The sequence below is a fragment of the Myotis nattereri genome, assembly GCF_964212035.1.
Source record: "Myotis nattereri genome assembly, chromosome: 15".
NCBI lineage: Eukaryota > Metazoa > Chordata > Mammalia > Chiroptera > Vespertilionidae > Myotis > Myotis nattereri.
In genome coordinates, this window is record NC_138090.1 from 23,095,373 (window position 1) to 23,117,568 (window position 22,196).

A 22,196-nucleotide genomic window follows, 5' to 3' on the forward strand; every position below is an offset into this window, starting at 1 on the left:
TAAACTACATATGTAGTTGTAAAGGTTGGAAAATTTACTGATCCTAATGGTAAGGCTTATTCACAAATGCAATACATTTTCAAATTACATTTCAAGAAAAAAAAAAATTAACCTGCTCTCTAACGATATAAGAGCATTAGAGTCTAATGGGAAAAAAAACACAAAAAACATTGGCACCAAACCAGTATGCTATTTTTTGAAAGAACAAGTGATATTAATGAAAAAGATTGCCTAAAACGCATATTCTAACTTACCACAGAAATATAAAAGTTTGTATTCTGAAAATATATACTGTATTAAAGTCTGTAAGCATTTCAACCAAAATTTGCAGATATAACTAAGCGACACTTATCTACAACAAAAATATACATGCAAGACAACCCCCAAATGGTTTCCCTTAAATATCTACAAAGGCAAAGTGTAGATTTTTAAAGATTATACAAAACCATTTACAGAGAACAAAATAAAATACTTAAGAAATCTCATTTAGAGTCTTAAATACTGTGTATATTAGTGAGAGTGTCTAAACTAATATATACAACAGACCTAAGTATCTGAATTTAGAAACACAAAGGAGAAGCAAGTTTGCATTTTAAATATTCACTTAGGAACATTTGAAGATGTTTGTATGTGTTTCTCTTTGTTTAAAAAAACTTCCACAGAAACTAGATTGTAAAACTGCATGAATGTAACTAAATTTCAAATTTTAAAAAGTTTACAAATTTTTAAGCCAACAACAATGGGAAATGCAATTCAGCATTCAGTCAAGGCTATTTTTAAATGTGGATATTCAGAGATACAGTTGCATTGATCAAAGTCTATTGTGATTATTACTTTTCCATCCTCATACTAAACTTTATATGGGAAAAACACATTTCCATGATTCAGAGAGAACATTTCCTAATTTAATCTAAATTGGACAAGAATAACATTTTAAATCATTTCTCTACTACCTTCTCATAGTTATCCAATTTCATACATAGAGGGTAATTTTTTGATGTTTTTTTTGCCCACGGACATTATTCCAAAGCCAGAAGAGACACGTGGCTACATCAGCATTAGTCGGTAGCTTCCAAATGGCGAGGAGCTCTGACCTCCTTCTACAAATAGCCTCTTGGAATTCGGCCGTTAATTCAAGTGTTTCCACTACAAGATGTTGATACCAATCTCCAGGGATCAGAGCAGAGAGGGAGAAGAGTTCTAATGCATGGCTAACAAGATGGCAAGCAGTGGGTTGCCTAGAAGGTTCCTTAACTGAAGAGGTACCCTTAACTTCCCATCCACAGCTGTTTTTCCAACCCCACAGGTAATTCTGGAATGTGGCTGCCAAAACAAGGAACAATTCCTCAAAGACTTGCCCAGGAATTGTAGACACAGCGGGGATGCAGGCAAAGCAGGGTAGAGAGTGAAGAAAAGGATCCTAGGGTAAAGAGAGGGTTCTGGGATAGAAGATAACGAGTGGAAACCTGAGCCCTATTTCAAGACACATCCACAGATCTCGTATTTTCTATCCCAATCCAATGTTACCTGGATTTCACCTACACTTGATCAAAATAACTACCCAGAAAGTGAAAAAATCCAGAGCTTCAGTCTAAACAGATTTAACCAACTTTTGCCCACTTCGTGGAACATCCTTCTTGAATTGACAATATGAAAACAACCCAAACACAGATCATCGTTTGAAACACTTCCTGTTATAACCAGAACCTAGAAATTAAAGGGAATTCCACCTTAGTAATGGTTTCACAGTCCTACCTTATCACCAGAGATCCTTGAAATGTTTATAAGTTTGGATTTGTGATATGTCTGAAGCTAAAATATTTCTGGTGTTTTCAGCAAGGAACAAAGATGGACATTGATCGAAAGAAATTTCCAAACATTCTCTTCCATCTCCAACAAGAATACTGACACTGCTTCTATGGTAAACACGTCTGCCCCTAGAAGGTAAACAGAAAGCAAGGGTCTCTTTCTTTAGAGGATTTAGCAATGCTACACAGATGATCTGCCACCACACACAAGAATGAGGTTTGTCTAGGGGCTTCGGAGAAGCATACATTTGCTTTCTCAAAGGAAGAGAGAAAACCAAGTGGAAAAGTGATAATAGGCATTTAGGCAAAAGCAGGTGTTTCCCTAGAATGATTCCCTATATTCTAGGTCTGCCGTTCCTACAGGATCCCATGTGAACAAAGGGAAGGGCACGCAGGTCTTCAATTTGATCTTCCTCTGGCTAGACTCAGCCAAGGTGACTACCCCCTCCCAGCTCCCCATGGCCCAGACTGCCTAGATGGAGGAAGGTAGAAGAAAAGAAACGTCATGAAGTCATGGAGAAACTCAAAAGTAGAGAGGCTTTCTACAGAGGGAGCCAAGGCCATCTTAAGGATCAAGAGTCTAGATAAACTTCAGATTCACTGTCTAAAGGACCATGTCTCTAGTCATAGACTAGACACTCAACGTGCTCTGAAACACAAAGCTCAGAGCCATAAGCCTCTCTATCTGTCTGGCCCATTGCATCTGGTCACCTTCCAGAAAGAAAAAGGAACAGACAGAGGTACATAACCAACTGGAGCAATGACCCTCCTTTGCTGAGCCCACCTCCCTTCCCCCAGCTGTTCCCAACGCTAGCTGCTTCACTCAACTCTCCAAGGAAGGGTCATGAGAGACTGGGACTAACATAGGGAGAGAGAAGACCAGTGAGAAAGAGCCTCTGAGGACACTCAGGGGTTGCAGAGTGAAGATAAAGCTCATCCCTGGTTTCTCTGAAGAACAAGGATCCCATCATTACACCAAGAACCATTTTACAAGCCAGGGACCTGGCACAGAGCGATTCCTTTCAGCCACAGACATCCTTCCACTTTTCTCTCTTTGAATTTTATTTCTACATGGTTCCTTGCTGCAGTGCACCAAATGGCATAAACTTCGTATGGGATTTGGTCCAGGGCAGTATGAAAATAGTATCTGTGTGAAGACAGATATCATAATATATAAACAAAAATAAATAAATTAAATAAGTCTGATTTTAAAGAAAAAAAAACCATTTTCCTAGGAGTTTATGTTTTTGCAAAACTAGCTTTACATATAATACACATAAATTATCAGAATTTCCACTTACATTGTTTTAAAAATATATATTTAACAAAACATTCCTAGATATACAATATCTGGTTTTGTAAATCACTCGGGTGGGTTTTAAGACCAAGCCCTAAAAGTTATACAGATCTGCATCAGAGAGGAGACTGAGGATGGCTCTACACAATTGTTTTGCTCTTCAGTCTGGAAATTCCCTAAGATGGACCGTCTCCCTTCCCCGGATCTGCACTTAACCAGAACGAGCATGCTGGCCCAGTCTCCAGAAGAGGCACTGTGCAGACACAGTCTGAGTCAGAAAAATGGGGAAACCGGTCTTCCCCTTCCTGGACTTGGATGGTGCATTTCAACAAGTGGGGGCAGAACAGTACCTGGCAGAGGCCTGGGAAGATATAGCCCTCATAGCTCTCAAGCCAGCGGGGTAGGGACACTGGGGAGGCCAAGTATACTGCATTTCCCATCTGTTACACAAAGTCAAACCAATGAAGAACAACCAACGCAAACAAAGAAATGAACACAACCCTAGGTATAGAGACACCTTGACAAACTCCTTGGCCGGGCTTACACTGGGCTCCGATTTCTGAAACACAGGGCCAAGCCGGAAGTCAAGTGCCCTTGATCACTGCGGCAAGTGAGCCGGGGCCCTTCAGACTTCGTAAATCTTGTCCTGCAGGTAGCTGAACAGGGAATCCAGGCCTTTGGAGGAACTCCAGAGCTGCTTCAGCATGAGGCATTCTTTCTCGTTCACATCTTCAAGCACCGATTTCAGGAAGCTGCGGACAAGGCATTTCGACTCCTCCAGCACCTGAAGGGAAAGGCACAGGCCTCGTTAGCCAGGCACCAGGGACTCTGCTCCAGAAGAACGCACGTGGCCTGTGAGGCACCAGTCAACCTCCTGATGTCCAAAGGCAGAGGAGGCTGCCTACTGCAGTCTGGGTTTCCCAGGCCCATGTCCCCAGCAATGCCAGGAGTGGGTTCCAGGTGTGCCATGATATTGAGCCCACACTCCCTGTGATGGCTGAGTGGGGCCCACATCATCCCCAACCCCAAGAGCTTTGTCTTTTAACCAAGGGAAACATAAACTTAGTATCACTTTCTATGGTGTCACAAAAAAGTTTTGAAAACACTACTTTCACCTCCTTCTGCTTCATTTTCATTATCTGTGAGACGGGAGTAATGATACCTAACTCAAGGATGGCTGGGATCACAGAGTAAGGCAATGACATGAACTAAAGGTTGTCCAAGCATCCATCTGAGCCACCTCAACAATGCCTCTCCTTCAAGCTTAGTAGTAAGAGCAGTGGTAATAATGGTAGCAATCACTGTAATAATAGGTATAATTACAATAATTGTGAGAATGAGTGAGAATAGTGAGAATAAAAATAGTAGTAAAACTATAGTATTAAAGAAGTAATAATAGTAGTAATTTGTTAAAGGAGTAATAGTAATGTCAGTAATATAGTAGTGATAATGGTGACGATATTAATAATACTACAGCATTATAGCAGTAATTATAGTAATGATATTAGTAACGCAGTGGTAATAATAGTAACAATAATAATTGTAATGAATAATAACAATTGTGGTCATCATAGTATTAATAATACCAATGGCACTACAATCACCATTAACCAATAAGGTCTATGAGCATTACTTTTCCTTCATTTTGTCATTTCTTGCTCATGAAAGCTCCACGAATAGGTGGTTTCCACAGGATAGATGAAGGACCTACACTCAATAAGTAAAGTTGCCCAGAGTTGCCTGATGGACGTGGCTGCAAACATCTGGCTGATTCTAATAGGCTGCACTGCTGCCTCATCCTGGCAGAGGCTCTGCTAGGAAGTACAGCATCTGGGCATCCCTCCTTTGGCCTCCACCATCCTCCGCTGATGTCAGAGCTTCAGTTCTCACTCTCCCAAAGTGTGTTCACATAGAAAAAAGCAAGACAAGAGCTCCCTTGCTCAAGCAGGCTGGGAAGGGGCTGTGATCTTATTCTTCAGCCTGGGCTAGAGGCGAACAGGCAGTGAGGATGGGCTGGCAAACCAAGACGGCGTCTTTCCTTCCAAGAATTCCTCTGAAGAACACCATCTCCCAAATGCTGTGGGTAGATTCCTTTCTTGGGGAAATCAACCCAAAGCTCCTGAATTCATAAACATGAACAGGAGAGGTTTCCTTGCTGTATTTGACAGCTGGTTTCACCTGAAAACCTCCATTGCCCAAAGACCAAACTCCTCAGTGGGGCTTTGAGGCCTTTCTCCCAACCTTCCTTTTCACACTTTGTCCCTTGACTGCCCTGGGCACCTGCTCACACCACCATGTGTTGCTACCTAACCACTCCATAGGTCTTGAAACTCGTGTGCTCTAACTCACGCTGCTGCTTCTTAGAATTGCTACCTGCCTCTCCAAATTGGAACAGAAGAAGTAAAATTGTCATTATATGTGGATGGCCTGATATTCTATATGAAAAAGCATAAAGACTCCATCAAAAAACTGTTGGATCTAATAAATGAATTCAGTTAGGTTGCAGGATACAAAATTAATATTCAGAAACACGTTGCATTTCTATACATTTAAAAACAATCCCATTTACAATTGCACCAAAATGAATAAAATACCTAGGAATAAATTTAACCAAGGAGAGTAAACACCTTTACTCTGAAAACTCTTAAGACATTGATGCAAGAAATTGAAGATGACACAAATAAATGGAAGGATAGACCATGCTCATGGTTTGGAAGGATTAACATTTTTTAAATGCCCATACTATCCAAGGCAATGTACAGATTTAATGCAATCCCTACAAAAATGCCAATGACATTTTTCATAGAATTAGAACAATAATCCTAAAAGAATTTTTTAAAATATTTTTATTGATTTTTCAGAGAGAGAAAGACAGACAGAGGGAGGGAGAAACACCAATGTAAGAGTGAAACATCAGCCGCCTCCCCTACTGTGTATTGAGCCTGCAATCTGGGCATGTGCCCAGACCAGGATTCAAACAACGCTTCAGTGCACAGGACGATGCCCAACCAATCAAGCCACACTAGCCAGGGCAATAATCCTAACATTTATATAAAACCACAAAGACCCCAAATTTCCAAAACTATCTGGAGGAATAAGAACAAAGTTGGAGGTATCATGCTCCCTGATTTCAAACTATACTATAAAGCTATAGTAATCAAACAGTATAGCACTGGCACAAAAACAAACAGATCAATGGAACAGAACAGAGAGTCAGAAATAGACCCACAATTCTATGGTCAATTAATCTGTAACAAGGGAGGCAAGAATATATAATGAAGAAATGGCAGTTTCTTCAATAAATGGTGCTGGGGAAACTGGATAGATACATGCAAAAAATGAATATGGACCACCTTCTTCCTCCATATACAAAAATAAACTCAATACCATAAAACCCCTAGGAAAAAACTTAGGCAGTAAACTCTCTGACATCAGTCTCAGATATATTATTTTGTATGTCTCCCTGAGCAAAGACAACAAAAGCAAAAGTAAAAAAGTGAAATTACATCAAACTAAAAAGCTTTTGCACAGGAAACCATCAACAAAAAGACTACCCACTGAATGGAAGAAAATATTCACAAAATATAACTCAGTGGTCGCCAACCCATGGTCTGCGAACCACTGAGATCCGAAAGGTTGGTGACCGCCGTTATATCTTATAAGGGATAAATACTCAAAATATATAAGGAATTCACAGTTTAACACACACACACACACAAAAGACCCAACAAACAACCCAATTAAAAATGGACAAATAGGTATTTCTCCATAAAGGACATACAGATGGCCAAAAGACATATGAAAAGATGCTCAACATCACTAATCATCAGGGAAATATAAATCAAAACTACAATGAGATATCACTTCACACCTGTCAGAATTGCTATTTTTTAAAAAGCCAACAAATAAGTGTTAGTGAAGATGTGATGAAACTGGAACCCTCATGTATTGTTGGTGAGGTTATAAATTAGTGTAGCCACTGTGGAAAATGGTATGGAAATTCCTCAAAAAATTTAAATATAGAACTGCCATACAACCCAGCAATTCTGGGTAGCTATTCAAAGAAAAGAAAACACAATTCTAAAAGATATATGCAGCCCTGTGTTCACTGCAGCATTATTTAAATAGCCAAAATAATATTAAACAACCTAGGATTCCATCAGTAGATGAATGGATAATGAAGATTATACACACACACACACACACACACACACACAATGAAATATTATTCAGCAATAAATAGGATGAAATATTACCATTTGCTACAACATAGATGGACTTACAGGGTATCTATGCTAAATGAAATAAATCAGACAGAGAAAGATAAATACCATATGATTTCACTTATATGTGGAATCTAAAGAACAAAATAAACAAAACAAAAACAGACTCATAGATACAGAGAACAAACTGATGGTTGGCAGATGGCAGGAGGGTTGAGGGACTGGGTGAAAAAGGTAAAAGGATTAAGAAGTACAAATTAGTAGTCACGAAATAGTCACAGGGATATAAAGTATAGCATAGGGAATACAGTCAATAATCTATAATAATAAAAGCATGATATGCTAATTAGACCGGACAGCCAGACAACCTCCCAGATGTCCTTCCAGATGACCTTCTGGACAAAGCCAGGACTGCAAGGGCCTGAGGCAAGCCACCGTGGCTGCGAGGGCTGAGCCCCTTGAATGAATTTCGTGCACTGGGCCTTCAGTAGTATAATAATTATGTATGATGCCAAGTGGGTACTAGAATTATCAGGGGAATCTCTACATAAATTACATAAATGTCTAACCACTATGCTGTATACCTAAAACTAATATAAAATAATATTGAATATCAAAACTAATTAAAATATTAAAAACACAAATAAAAAATAAACAAAACACAGTAACAACAGACTCAGATACAGAGAACAAACTGATGGTTGCCCAAAGGGAACAGGGTAGGGAGATGGGTGAAAAAAGTGAGGGGATATGAGATACAAACTTCCAATTATAAAATAAATAAGTCAGGGGGATGTAATTAATGTGCAGTGCAGGGAACAATTAATAATATTGTAATAACTTTGTATGCTGACAGATGGGGTACTAGACTTACCAGGGTGATCACTTTGTAAGGTATATAAATGTAGAATCACTATGTTGCACACCTGAAACTACTATAATATTGTATGTCAACTATACTTTTATAAAAATATTCTTTAAAATGTCCACCTGCCTATGCAGCTGACTCTAGGGTCATCAACCATCTCCGTTTGCCCAGGCCCAGGGGGTTTCCTGGTAACAAGGGATTTTCCGTGTTAAAACCAGGAGAGTCCCAGGCAAATGGGCACAAGTTGGTCACCATAGTCCTCAGGAAGATTAAAAGAGAATCCATATAAAGAGAATCCATAGTAAGTGTTCATCAGTAATGCAGAACCATCATCACCACTGGCACGGTCACGCCTCCAGGGAGCAGAGTTTACATACAGTAGGTGCCCAATAAAGGCTGGTGGGCTGCATCAGGAGCGTACAGCAGCTCAGTGGGGGTTCAGGATAGGCAGGGAGAAGGGAGGGAGGGTCACAGGTCTGGCCCCATAAACCCAGCACAGAAAGCGTCCCCACCGCCTTATTCTACAAAGCTTTCTCATTTCCTGAGCAGGCCCTGTGGTTGCAGGGGTGGCCTTTCCTCCACCTCTCAACAGGATATTTCCACACGGTGCTCAGAGTGACTTTTATGAGATAAAATCAACACTTAATTAAAAATCGGCGCCTCTGAAGAGGCGTCATTTATTTATCTATTTTTCAGTGTGTCTTCAGAGTCAAGCGGCAATGCTTGAATGTGCCAAGTGCTCAGTGGGCAGGAGAAATACAAGGACCGTGTGGGCTGCTTCCTCTCGTCCCTCGGCTGGTTTCACACACGTTGCCCTTATTTGCCTTTGCTTATTGTTTCTTTGAAAACTATAGTAGTTTTGTGTCTGGGCGGGGCGGGGGGGGGGGGGGTGTTGAGGACTTTCTTTTAAGGCAACGCCTTCTTCCCCAGAGTGTAAATCTCTTCTGTGAGGTTTTTCCAATTGGAGATGATGGGGAATATTAATAATGCTGGCTGCCTCCCTCCGGATTTAAGGTCTCAACACTGAGACAAGGCATCTGGTAAATTACACAGGGCCTCTCAAGTATTCCCTGCATGGCCTGTAGCAAGTCCATTAGTCCCTGTCAGCTCATTGCTTTCATCTGCAAAATGGATCTCTCTCTTTGTGTTTTTTTTTAATGACTTCAGAGAGGAAGGGAGAGGCAGAAAGAGAGAGAAGCATCAATGATGAGAGAGAATCACTGACTGGCTGCCTCCTGCACGCCTTCTATTGGGAATCAAGCCCACAACTCGGGCATGTGCCTTGACCAGGAATCAAACCATGATCTCCTGGTTCATAGGTCGATGCTCAACCACTGACCTACACCCGCTGGGCTATTGCACTGACAAGAACACAGAGAAACAGGACTCACCAATGCACTGCAGGACGCCATCTCCTTGACCCGTAGCATGACCTCCTGGCTGAACGTGGTTGGCCAGAAGACCTGGGACACCAGTCCTCTGCTGCAAGCCTCCTGGGCAGTGAGCTTCCGCCCACAGAAGAGCATCTCATTGGCCTGAAAAAGCAAAGGCAGGGGAAGGCTGAGAGCCCGGAGGGCCTCTCGTGTCTGCTAGCGATGCCCGTGCTTGCTGTAAGTGTTCCAGGTCTGGAAAGCAGGAGTCTCAACCGGGTCCAATAAGCTTTGGAAACTATAATCAAACATTGTGTCTATGTGCATCTTTCTGAGCAAAGGGTCCACGGATTTCATTAAATTCCCAAAGAAGCCATGTACCTACTGTTGCTTTGTTTGCCCAATTATCCTTCACCTATGTCTGGCAGCAGACCCACAGAAGTAGGCACACGCCTCCGACTGGGTGCATTTCTGTGCTGTGTGGTGACTGGCCTGGGGTTGACCAGATGATCCACCCTAGTCTCTATGGGGTTTCCAAGCTGAAGGCCCTGGGAAGAATCTTTCTCCTCTGGTTGCTGGCAAAAGTCAATGAGCCCAGGCCACCGAATACTGTGTCCCCGCTCTGTGGAAAGGCAGGTCCACAAAGAAGGAAGGAATGGAGAACAAGAGAACTGACAGTACTTGAATTCCTGGACTCATCACCCACCAGGGACATTCCACTTCTGGACTTGTCAGTTATGGAAATCATTATTCTTCCCCCGGCTCTCCTCAAGGCAAAGTGTTTTCATCAGTGGTAGCCAAAAAGGTGTTGTGTAACTAACACCATAACACAACACAGAGCAGCGTCTCTCCTGGTGGCCCAGGGCTGTGCACAGACACTGCCCAGTCTTGAAAGGTGGAAAGTAACCCCTGCCTTCTGAGGACTCCTCTGCACCCCACTCCCTACAGAATTTCCTTTTGCTTTGAAGTTCACAGTTGTCATAGACTTCTGGGAGGACCTCCGTGGATAAGGTCCTAGGCACAGAGAGAGCATAGTGCTGTTACTGTTGAAATTTACCAACAGGTGACACTAGCACTGAAAATTAGGGCATGATGGTCATGGCCATGTGACAGGGTCCTTATCTCTTTCAGGATGAGTCCCTACCTCCTTCACAGGGCAGACAACCCCTCCCTAATGGGCCATCCACCTGCCTCCCCTTCTTCCTTCCTGCCCCATTTGCTTAGCTGCTCCATGATAGACATGGAAATGCCAAGCTCCCTGAACCTCTGCGTCCATGCCTGGCTTCCCCCTTTGTTCTGGTTGTCACTGATGGGTCATGATTGACCCAATTGACCCAAAGGACAATTTTTCACGCCAGAGTGGAAAACCTGATCAGGTCACCAGTCCATAGAATGCATCAGGTTAGAGGTTGGAAGACAAATATTTATGTCTTCCAACAAATTATACTTATTTAGGAACACCTCGGTCTCAGGAGAAATGAAAGGAACTCAGTAGAAGGAGCCAAACAGGATGCAGTCCACAAGAAGAACAAGTCTCAAACAGCCACATTCTTGGGGTTTCAGAAATGATTGCAATGAAGGAGAAAAAGAGATAAGACTGTACAAAGTTAACATTTCTGTGACCACAGAGGACGGGAGGAACTGGAGTGGCAGTGAGCTGGGGCAGAACACAGTGGCTGAGATCAAAAGGGAAAGTGTTGCTTCCCAGGCTCCCTGCCTGCCTCATTTTTCTGCCACCCGGGAGACTGAGCAGCCTAGAGCAGCCCCCAGGGCACTGCTGAATCCGAATGGCCTTATCTGTCCCCACTGTAGGTCCTGCTGCATAGATGTGGTGCTGGTGGGTTTGAGGGCTGAGGGTAACTTCTGCTGGTCTCTCAGTTGCTATTCCTGCTTCATGCTACCATCAAAAAGAGACAGCCCACACAGAAGCAGTGGGAGGGCGGGCTTCCATCCTTCTAAACTCATTCAAGCAGTGCCCCTGCTGGGAGCCTCCTCACCTGCCCGTAGGATTTGGCCCTGTCATCTGGATCGTGATTCTTTGGTAGTTTTCTGGGGTCTCCCAGGACCACCAGCATCTGCAGGCAGAGTGCTCCCAAGCAGTCCTTGGTGAAGCTTGCACCACATTGAATCCATCTCAAAATGCCACCTCTCAGACTGAGTAGACCAACCACTTACTGAACCCTTCCTATATCCTAGTGGTGCTAGTCTCAGGCTCACTCATCAGAGGTGGGTTCCATTTTATAGCATACTGGTTAAGAGCACAGGCTCTGTGTTCATATTCCACAACTTCCATTGCTACTGTGTGCCCTGAGACAACTCACTTAACCTCTCTGATTCTCAGTCTCCACATCTGTCAAGAGGGGATAACAGTAGTCCTACCTTACAGGTGTGTCTTGAGGATGAACTGAGTTAATGGCTGTCAAGCACTAGCCCCAGTGAGTGCTCTCTGAGCTGTTATGACTCACCCCTGCCCAGACTTGCTTCTGGCTCCTGGTGTAGAGTCTGACCACAGCCTACAGTGGGTGCTATGACCTTGCTCGAACACCACTCTGCCTGCTTATGAGGAGGCTTACCAGCGCGACACCCAGGATCTGGGGGAAGGTGTACGAGGAGCAGCCGGCGGGCGTGAGGCGGATGGTGGCATAGGGAGTCTGAAACCAGGCCTTCTCGCTGGCCCACACGATGTCGCAGAGGGGCAGGATGGAGGCACCCAGGCCCAGGGCGGGCCCATTGATTGCCACCACGATGGGCTTCTTAAACTGGATAAAGGCCTTCACAAAGTCCCTGGGGAAAAGAGAAGACCCTCTTTAACAGGCGGCCAGGCTTGCTGAGACCATGTGATGCCCTGGACTATAGTGAGGCTGAAATAAGCTTCCCCAGGTGCAATGAAGCACGTGTAGGTCCTCAGAGAAGAGTGGGTGCCAGGCCAGCGTCACATTCTCCCAGATGCTGGGCCACTGAGCTGCAGTCCAAGGCCTGCCACCCTCTCAGGTTGGTGCCAGGTTCCCAGAAGGGACCTAATGAGTGACCACATGTCTGGGTCTGCCCAGATGGCCCCAGGTCATGCCCACTGAGCCAACACTGCCCTTCCACTACCTACACACTGACAAAAATTGTACATATCCCAAAAAGGACAACATGAGTGTTAAGATTCAGAACCAGAACTCGAACCAAAAAGAGGGTGTTACAAAGAGGCATATTTGAACTCAAGGAGAGAAGGAACATTCCAATGGCACTGGCTGAAGGTGGGGTGATGGCTCCAGGAGATGTGAATTCCTCATTATTGGAGATAACCTTGGCTTGATGATAACTTTAGGTGAAATTATAGAGAGAATTCAAGCTTCGGATGGTGGGCATGGGTAGGGATTGGTGACATCTAAGATTTCTTTCAATTCCAGGAAAGATTCTGAATTGCTAAAGGGATGCTAGATTCTCAAGGGTAGTTCTAGAATGCTGACGAGGGTCTATGTGTTAGGGTGACCAAAACTGAGGAAAGATGCTGGACTCCCCGGAGGCATTATCTGGAATAATGGCTACAGGATTAGGCAATATATTATCTCCCTGACCTTCTGCATTGAGCAAGGTTACAGCCTGCATCCTTATCTATTATGCAGAGCCACCCGAAATAACCTCTATTTCCTTTACCTTCGACACTTTTTGCCTCCCTGCTACTTGCTATATAAGACCTATAAAATTTTAATATTCAACCTGACATGGAGGAAAGATCCAAGGTGTCTAGAAAATCTACATCCTTCATTATTCTCTGGTGATACACTGGAAACTACCAAGAACTCACAAGAATAAAATCCAAACTCCCAACAGTGACCTTGTTCTACTGCTGCTTAGGTCTCCAGGCTTATATCGTGTCTATGCACCCCTGCTCTCTGTGCATGAGCGGCACAGCCCTTCTGAGAGTTCTTGTAAAATAGCATTATCACAATTTGCAATTATCCTAATTGCTTGCTTGCTTACTGGTTTTTACATTCTCCTCCCCTCCAGCTCCATAGGAAAATCCATAGGTCTGCCTTGTGCACTGCGTGGTTTCATACATATTGAAATTAACACTCAGTAAATAGTTGTTGGATACAGGATTCTCCCAGAATGAGAGCAAAGACTGCAGATGTGTGGCAGTAACATACTATTTCTTCACCAGACTTATCCTGCCCTTTCCCTTCCTTCTTCTTCCTGAGTCTACTGCTAGAACACATTTCCCAGCCTCCCTTGAAATTGGCTGTGGCCAAGTAACCTAGTGCTGGCCAAAGGAATGTGAGTGGAAACCATACACACACTTCTAAGCCTGGTTTGTGGAAACCTCTCACCATGCAGTGCTCCCAGTCCTTTTCATCTTGATGGGCATGACAACTGTATTGAGCCACAGGATAGAAGGAGTCTGGGTTCCTGAGTCATCACTTTAAGGCCAGCCATGGGCTCATCAGTAACATCTATTTTAGGTTCACATAAGCTAGAAGTAAATTTCTATCACAGCTGAGCCATCATATATATTTGGATTTGTTTGTTACAGCAGCTAATACTTAACTAATACAAATGTAAACCTGATTCATCCCTTCTCAATGGTTACCATCCTCCCCAATTCTTATCAAAATATGTGCTTATCATGGTGATATGTTGGGACTTAATTCAATTGTGAAAAGACTTCTTAATATTCTGCTGGGGTTGGGGGTTCCTTATAACCCATATGTTTTCATGAAAGAATACACCCTTGACCCAGGCTTGAGGCATCACATTTCCTGACTCTTGTATGATTCTGTGAGTAGATGATGGATTATCCCAGCCACTTCTGGCCCCACTGCAGCTGACCCTAAAAGGACACTGCCACAAAGAGGAGTGTTGTCACCATGGCCTTCTGATTTCCGGTTTTCCAGGCCCACTTCCTGGCTTGATTTCCCAACCTGATGGTCTCAGTCACTGGTTTTAACAAGTGCTTTTTATCAAATGCAATTTGGAGTCTGCAGGGATATGGGCCTTGTTTGCAGGATCCTTGGACCCACAGGGTTTGGGTGATTTTTGACAGACATTCCATTCCTTAAGACACTCACTCAATTACAGGATCCTGGGTCTCAGAGTGGGAAGGACTTCAAGAGTCATCGAGACAAATCTTCCACTTGGTACGGAATTCTCCCCACAGCATCCTGAGGGTGCATCCTCTGGCCTCTGTTGGACATTTTCAAACAAGAGGGCCCTTCCCTATCAAGACGCCTTCTTATTGTGACTTCATGTGGTCTCTCTCATACTTGCATTCACTCTGCTCCATCATCCACATGACAGTCCTTCAGGAATTCAGCTCCACTCTCACCACCTTCCAGAAGCTTTCCCTTCCAGACCCCAGAGGCTTTTACTCTTTGGTTTCCAACCTGAGCTCTATGCAGGGGGATCAAGGGCCCCAGAGAAGGGCAAAGGAGACTAAATGTGCATGGCTCCCCCCGACCCTTCCTGCAGTCCAAGCAGTTCATTTCCTTGACATAAAAAGATGATGCACAGACCATCTCCCCATCCTTCTCCTCTCACCTCAAGCGGATATCTATCACAAGGGCCCGGAGGGTGTAGAAGCCAGATAGCAAACAGGATATTGCATTACAGACGCTGCTGCTCAGATATCTGATTCTGACTTGGATGGCAGGGCTGAGCTAGGGAGATGACTCCCCGTCTTCCCCAGCAGCCATGTCTGCCTCGCTGACCCTGGCCCTTGAAGCTTCCTCCACTCAACCTGAGCCTGTGGCTTTTGCTTTCCTGAGCAGTTGGGCAGTTCAGAGGCAGCAGAAGGAGCAAAAACTTGGGGGTCTTAAAGACTTGTGGTCAAGTCCTAACTGTGCCCCTAAGTAGGGGTGAGATCTTGGATGAGTTACAGTCTCTGCAGCCTCATTTTCCTACGGGGAAAATGGGAAAGCCACTGGTGCATCCCCACGGGCCATATGAGAATTACATGAGACGTCCACCTAGGGCACCAGCACAGTGCCTGACACAGGGGCACCCTTGATCGCTGCTGCAGAGCACGGATGCAGCTTTCATTCCACATTCAGTGGTCTGTGAGCCACGCTCCTGGTCTAAAGGAGACTCAGAAGCAAAATTCTGCTCACAGGGGTGTCTGGATTTTACCAGGAGCAACTGGCATTTCTTTTGTGAGCCATTTGTTCATTCCTTTTAACCAGAGCCATGGGGTGCAGCCCTCCCACTGCCAAGTCTGCTGGTACAGGGCCTGTGAGCTGCCAATATACGGGCACTCTGGGAGCCCACTCCATCGTCAGACTCAGGCTTAGCTAAAACTGGGAATAACATGAAAAATAATTCTTTACACCTCTTCCAAGTACTTATGATGTGCAGGAACAGGCCAAGTATTTCATGTGGGTCATCTGATTGCTCTTCGTCCTAGCACCCTGCCAGCACCCCACCGCATCACCTGTGAGGAGTTCAGGTGCGGGCAGCCTCTTTCAAGATGGGGCAGACGGCTTTGTTTGGGGCCCAGGGAGAGGCTTCTGCAGAATGAATCATCCCAGCTCTCCCCACATCTGCTAGTTCATTCAGCAAACATCTGCAGAGTGAGCGCAGTGCACAGGGTCACGTGTAGGAGCGCCACTGGGGGAGCGATGGCTGTGGCCGTGTGGCATGCTCAAGACCCTGCAGGTCAGCGCAGCCCAGTGCATGCACGTCCCAAGAGAATTGTGAGGCATCTCAGTAGATGATAGGTTCTATGGCTAAAATATGTGTCAGCCATGCTCGATTTTGAACAACGCTCTTTCCCAGGAAACTACTCAGATCGTAAATATGTTAACATGCCTGGGAAGTCTGTGTGAGCGGGGACAGAACTTCTAGCGTGGCCCAAACTCAGTTACGACAGTGCCCTTTGCTCACGATGCTCCTCTGGAAACCTGAAGATCGTCCTCTGGGAAATGTTTCTCTGCCGCATCGTGTCCCCCAACTCTGGGTGTGGCTGCTGGAGGGAGCACTGCAAAGCCCGTGGAGCTGGGCCTCCCTGGAGGCGTGTGGTGGTGATGAGCAAGCCACGGTCACTTTCTGACCCAGGGACACCCTTCTCTACTAGGTGTCCCTTCTTGAGACTCCTCACCCTCCTATCCCTGCTATTACCTTCCTCTTCACCTTATTCTCTTATAGCCAACTTTCTTCTCTTGCATAAAAATAAGGACCTTTTTGTTTCCACACCTTTCAGTGCTCTCAGTCACTGGTGCTCTCAGATTACCCTCTTGGTTGGGATGGAGCAGGGGTTCTCAGCCCTGGCTGCACATTCGAACCACAGAGGGAACTTGAAAACCAAAGATACGCTGGCCCCACCCCATGCTCATTAAATCAGAATCTCCTGGGGGTGCTGCCAAGCAGTTGGGTTTTGAAAAGCTCCCTGGGGAGAGTCTCTGTGCTGCTGGGGCTGAGAACCAGTGGCCTAGGGGACACCCCATTCCCCATCCCTCCCGCGTCCCTGGCGGCTCATGCATTACGAGCTTCTGCTCCCTTTGACACACTGGGAAGAATTCCCTCGGCCTGCTCTCCCTCCACTCGGCCTAAGAGAAACTCACCTTCCCGATGAGAGGGCAAATGTTTGAATGCCACTGGCCGCCTTTCTCCAGCAGTGAGCTAATGTGCTCAGCATCTCCTCAAAGCTGGGACCTCTAGAAATTAGCTAATGCCTCCACAGAAATTCATAAACCAGACGAAGGCTATGGCCAAGATGCTCCTCAGCTGTAGAGACGGGCGCCCCATCTCCGATGGTCCCATAAATGAGGAAGGAGGCTTACTGGGGACCCTGCTGCTCCCCTGCCACCTGACAGGAGCAGAGAACAAACGACCGTGGCCATGGCCAGGGCTGTCAGCACCCGGAGAGCCTGCGAGCTACAGGAAACCACATGCTTTTTCTAATAACATCATTAGGGATTTTCGTGTCTCTTTTGGGGGAGACATGAGTTCTGCAGCAGGAAGCACACAGGTGTTTGGAGCATAGACTCCAGTGTGTATATCACCCTGACTGGGACTCAGAACCCCACGTGCATGTGAGGCCATCCCCATGCCATTTCTTGGAGACTCTGCATACCCTGAAAGCCTCCCATAGCCTCATGGGAATCAGCCTCCGTGTGACGATGTCACAACACAGTGAGGCTGGAGGGTCCAGAAAATCCCTAACCTGTGGCCCAAGGCTCCCTGACAGCCTGCAGAGTAAGTGTTCCTTCTCAAGGGACCAGGGAGTATTATTGAACTGTGACTCCTGTCCGAGCACTTTGCAAGGTGAGCAGTGAGTGTGGGTGCGCTCCCCGTGGAGAGGACAGGCGGCAGCCCTTGCTGGAAATCACACTTGCTTTCGATAAATCTCTAAAGAAGGGCGACATCTACCCGTTAGTGTCCCAAAAGAGATACCGATGGTTGGGATCAGATATCACCCCAGGATCCCAACTTTTGCCCCAAAGGCAACAAGAGAGGGGGAACTACTCCCCACACTGCCCAGGGAACCCATCCATCCTCCTCCTCAGTGCCGAGCCATGTCAGCTCCAGGAACAGAAATGCCCAGAAAGTCAAAGATTTCACCATCAGAGAGAGGGCAGGAGAAGTGTGGATAATGCATGGGCATTACCAGATGCTGGGCTGGATATAAGAAAATAAAATATTTGGGGGATCAAAAGAATAAAATGCAATCTTACGGAGTAAAGGCACCCCTAATTTGGGCAGGAAAATATGGGACATCCAATCAAATTCCAAATTTCAGATAAACAACGAATATTTTTTAGTATAAGTATATCCCAAATGTTGCATGGGACATACTTATGCTAAAAAACAAACATTATTTGTTGTTTGAAGAGTTTAACTGAGCAGCCTGTATTTTCATGTGCTCAATTTGGCAATCCTCGGCGGGTCCCCTAGTGTCCGAACAGGAGCAGAGCTCACCTGATGGATTCTGCAATGCGGGTGCTCTCCTTTCTCCGGTCGCTGGACAACCGGCCAATTAGGTAGGAGTAATCCAGGCCGCTGCAGAACACGCTGCCCACCGCACTGAGGAGCAGCAGCTTGCTGTCATCTGTGGCCGCATTGCAGAGAGCTCGCCGGACCTCCTTCATGATCTGCGGGCAGATATGGATTTGCGGAGATGTTAGATGTGTATCTGGAAGCCGGGGAAGAGGTGAGAAAATCTGCTCTGTCTGGGCAGGGAGCCTCCCCTGAATGAGCCATGTCCAGACCTAGCAAAGAAACAGCAAAACCAGAGCTCCCCTACACCCTCCCTGAAGCAGGCACGGAAGGCTGAGGAGGTGGCAGAGGGGTTACTGGCTGCAGACTTGGAATCCTGGCTTGGAGTCCTTTAATCCCTGGTAACTCTGCAAATCTTCCAGCATTTGCTTGGTTAGCCCTTTTCAAGGTGAAGGGGAATATTCCTGTGCACAGCAGGTGAGTTATGTAAGCTATCTCTAAAAGGCCAAATTAATTCTATACTCTTGTTCATCCTTAATTCAACAAAGACCCTTACACAGCTTATGGGTGGGAAGTGGGCTTTGCCATCAGAACCATAAAATGTTCAAGGTACCAGGCAAATAACCATCCAACATAAATTCTGTATCTAGCTAAAATATCATTCAAAGGCAAGGGTAAAAAGTAGGCATTTTCAGTAAAAGAATGTTTACCACACTTAGACTCTCACTGAAAGAACTAAAAAAGGATGCACTTCAAGAAGAAAACTACATTCAGAAGAGAAAAAAACACACCTAACATTCAAGGAACAAAGCCACCAAAGAAATGGGTGAATGTGTTGATAAATCAATATATGAACTGATGATAAAAATCATCATACTGATATTGACTAATGGGGGGTGCACAAGGTAGATCTATGGTGCTGGGCACTAATATTGTGTCAGATGAAAGAAGGGGTGACCAGAGTTAGAGCATACCTAGGTTATGTATCAGGTAGAGATGGACAAGTAACGATTACATTTAGGTTTTACTATGTGAACATAACATGGATAACTTCTTAAAAGTTCATAAAGAAAATCATTCATTCCAACAGAAGTTATGGGACAAGAAAAAAATAAGCTCAGAAAGAGTGTGGTAAGAGAAAACAAGGCATGCACTTGACTGGGTAAAGCTGAGAATGCTTTGAGGGAGACAATAAGTGAATAGGCTTTTATTTTATTTTATTTTAAAGATTTTTTATTGACCTTTAGCGAGAGGGGGAGGGAGGGAGGGAGAGAGGGAGAGAGAGAGAGAGGGAGAGAGGGAGAGAGGGAGAGAGAGAGAGAGAGAGAGAGAGAGAGAGAGAGAGAGAGAAACATCTGTGTGAGAGAGGAACATTGCCTCCTATCAGGGATCGAGCTCACAACCCAGGTATGTGCCCTGACCGGGAATGAAACCAGCAACCTTTCAGAACATGGGATGACACCCAACCAACTGAGCCACACCAACCAGGGCGTGAATAGGCTTTTAAAGAATCATTGATTATTCAATCAGCATAATCATAGGATATAGCGTTGAAATGTTCTGAAAGTACTATTTTTTAAATATACTTTTTAGAGAACCCCCATTTATTAAGCACTTAGAGGTACGAGTGTAATTTCCACACAACATGTTATTCCAAAGAGAAATCCTGGAAGGAAGGGAATGGCATCCCGATTTTATAGGTAGAGCAAGGAAAACTCAGAGAAGTGAAGTTGTCCAAAGTCACCAGTAACAGGCAGAACCACGATGCAAATCTCACCCCAACATCCCTTCTCTTGCTCCTACCTTCTCTTTCCACTGCTCCCCACTGTAGGATGACTTACGTAAATGGATGAATTTGAGTGAAAAAACAGACCTAGACGTCCATCTGAATCAGGATCTGCCGGCCCATGCATGCTCTGTGAGAAGGATGGGAGAAGCACTTTCCACTCTCACAGGGTGTAAGCCACAGATACCCATTTTGAACATCTAAAAAGGTAACAGGCCACTATCTTGTGGGTCTTTTCATCTATCTGCCTCCAAAAGCAGAGAGTCTGACCCACACGAGAATCTGTGTAAGGCGTGATTCTACTCACGACTCAGAGCGTAGTCTCTCTCTGAGGTCACACTTGCTTGTCAATGAGTAAAAACACAAATTCAAACGAAGCAGCCACCTCCTTTGTGAATTAAATGGGAAACAAATTTGTGTTTCGTTGATGCAACAAATGTACAAACTACATTTCTTAATTTTTTTAAAAAAAATTGTGTTTAGTGAGTATACTATGCCCTTGCCTGTCTCATGTTGATAATCCAATTTGGACTGATGGCTGGGGACCTTCTTGAAGGACCTGACTTTTATAATGTAACTGGTTTGTTCAAAGTAAAATGTGTTAAAAGCATCACCCTCCTTTACCTTCTTACATAGAATACACTGCCCACGTGTCACTACTCGTTGGCCACTTGCTGGCCTGAAACAGACCGGTCCCCTCAGGGGCTCCTGGGTTTGCCTCTAGAACAAACGCCCCCAGACCTCTCTGCATATTAAAGCCCTAAATCTGTTTGTGAGAATTATTACCTTGTTACACACATGCCAGCTGCCACTTGCTCCTGCTACTTCTAGCTGCTGACCTGCTGTGGGTTGGAACCAGATAACCAAATGCATTCGAAGGGGTGTGAAATGCGAGGAAATCAGGGTCCCCCTCTCCACTTCATCTTTACTTGCTTGAGCTCAGTCACCCAGGGCCCACCTCCACGGCAACCACCTTCCTGAAGGCCTTCCCACATATACCCAAGTAAATGCACACTCTTCCTTCTCCTGACAGCCCAAGTGTTTAAACTCCCTGCTCTGACATTCTCCCTTGTCGAAGGTACATCCTTACCTTATCCTGCCTCCTCCCTAATGTAAATCCCTGTGTGGGCAGCCTCGGTGATGGCCCTCAATAACCCTTTCCTCTGGTATTCACACCCCTGTGTACCCCCCAACCCTGGAGTGCAGACTGGACCCGGTGACTCACTTCTAGCCACGAGAATACAGCAAAGTGATGGGATGTCCCTTTCACGAGGAGATTCGGATGCAAAAAGACTATAGCTTGTCCTGGCTCTCTTCTCTTGCTGACTCCCTTTCTTAGAGCTCTCAGTCTGGGGGAAGCAAGCAGCCAGCTAGTGAGTAGCTCATGGAGCCATTACTCCATAGTCCACGTGGAGTAGCCGCATAACAAGGCACTAATGTCTCTGGCCAGCGAGGACCTGAGACCTGCCGACAGCCACTGGGGAAGCTTGGAAGTGGATCCTCCCCTGTTGAGCCATTGGTTGAGGCGGCAGCCCCAGCCAACTCCTTGACTGCTGGCTTGTGAGAGACACTGAGCCAGAAGCATCAGCTAAGCCATGACTCGATTCCTACCCACAGAAACTGTGAGATAATAAATGTTTGTTGTCTTAAGATGCTAAGTTTAGGGCACTTTGTTATGCAGTAACAGATTAGTACAATTCCTTAATCCTACCAGACCTGAGGCCCTGAACCTAACTGTCCCCTATACCTGGGCTCCTGAGCATTAAAGAGAAAAAACCAACATGATATAGAAAAATGTTAGTTACATGCAAACAAGTGGTTAGAATAAGATGGAACTTGGAGACATTGTAGAAAATAGGTCTACCTTTCATCTACCTTTCATCTAGCGCCAATATTCCACCTTTGTGTGGAAATTACCGAAAAAT

At 45.1% G+C, this 22,196-nt stretch overlaps 1 protein-coding gene across 1 annotated transcript in view; it reads right to left on the reverse strand.

Annotated features, from left to right (window-relative positions):
* Positions 1-2,881: 2,881 nt before the first annotated feature.
* Positions 2,882-22,196, reverse strand: part of CDYL2 (chromodomain Y like 2) — a gene marked incomplete at its 5' end in the record, with an annotated part of 63,939 nt that continues 44,624 nt past the window's right edge. The window contains 4 exons of the mRNA XM_081108358.1: positions 2,882-3,889; positions 9,588-9,731; positions 12,140-12,350; positions 18,468-18,640. Coding sequence (XP_080964484.1) covers positions 3,731-3,889; positions 9,588-9,731; positions 12,140-12,350; positions 18,468-18,640 — 687 coding nt within the window. The 3' untranslated portion in view covers positions 2,882-3,730. The remainder of the gene's footprint in view (positions 3,890-9,587; positions 9,732-12,139; positions 12,351-18,467; positions 18,641-22,196) is intronic.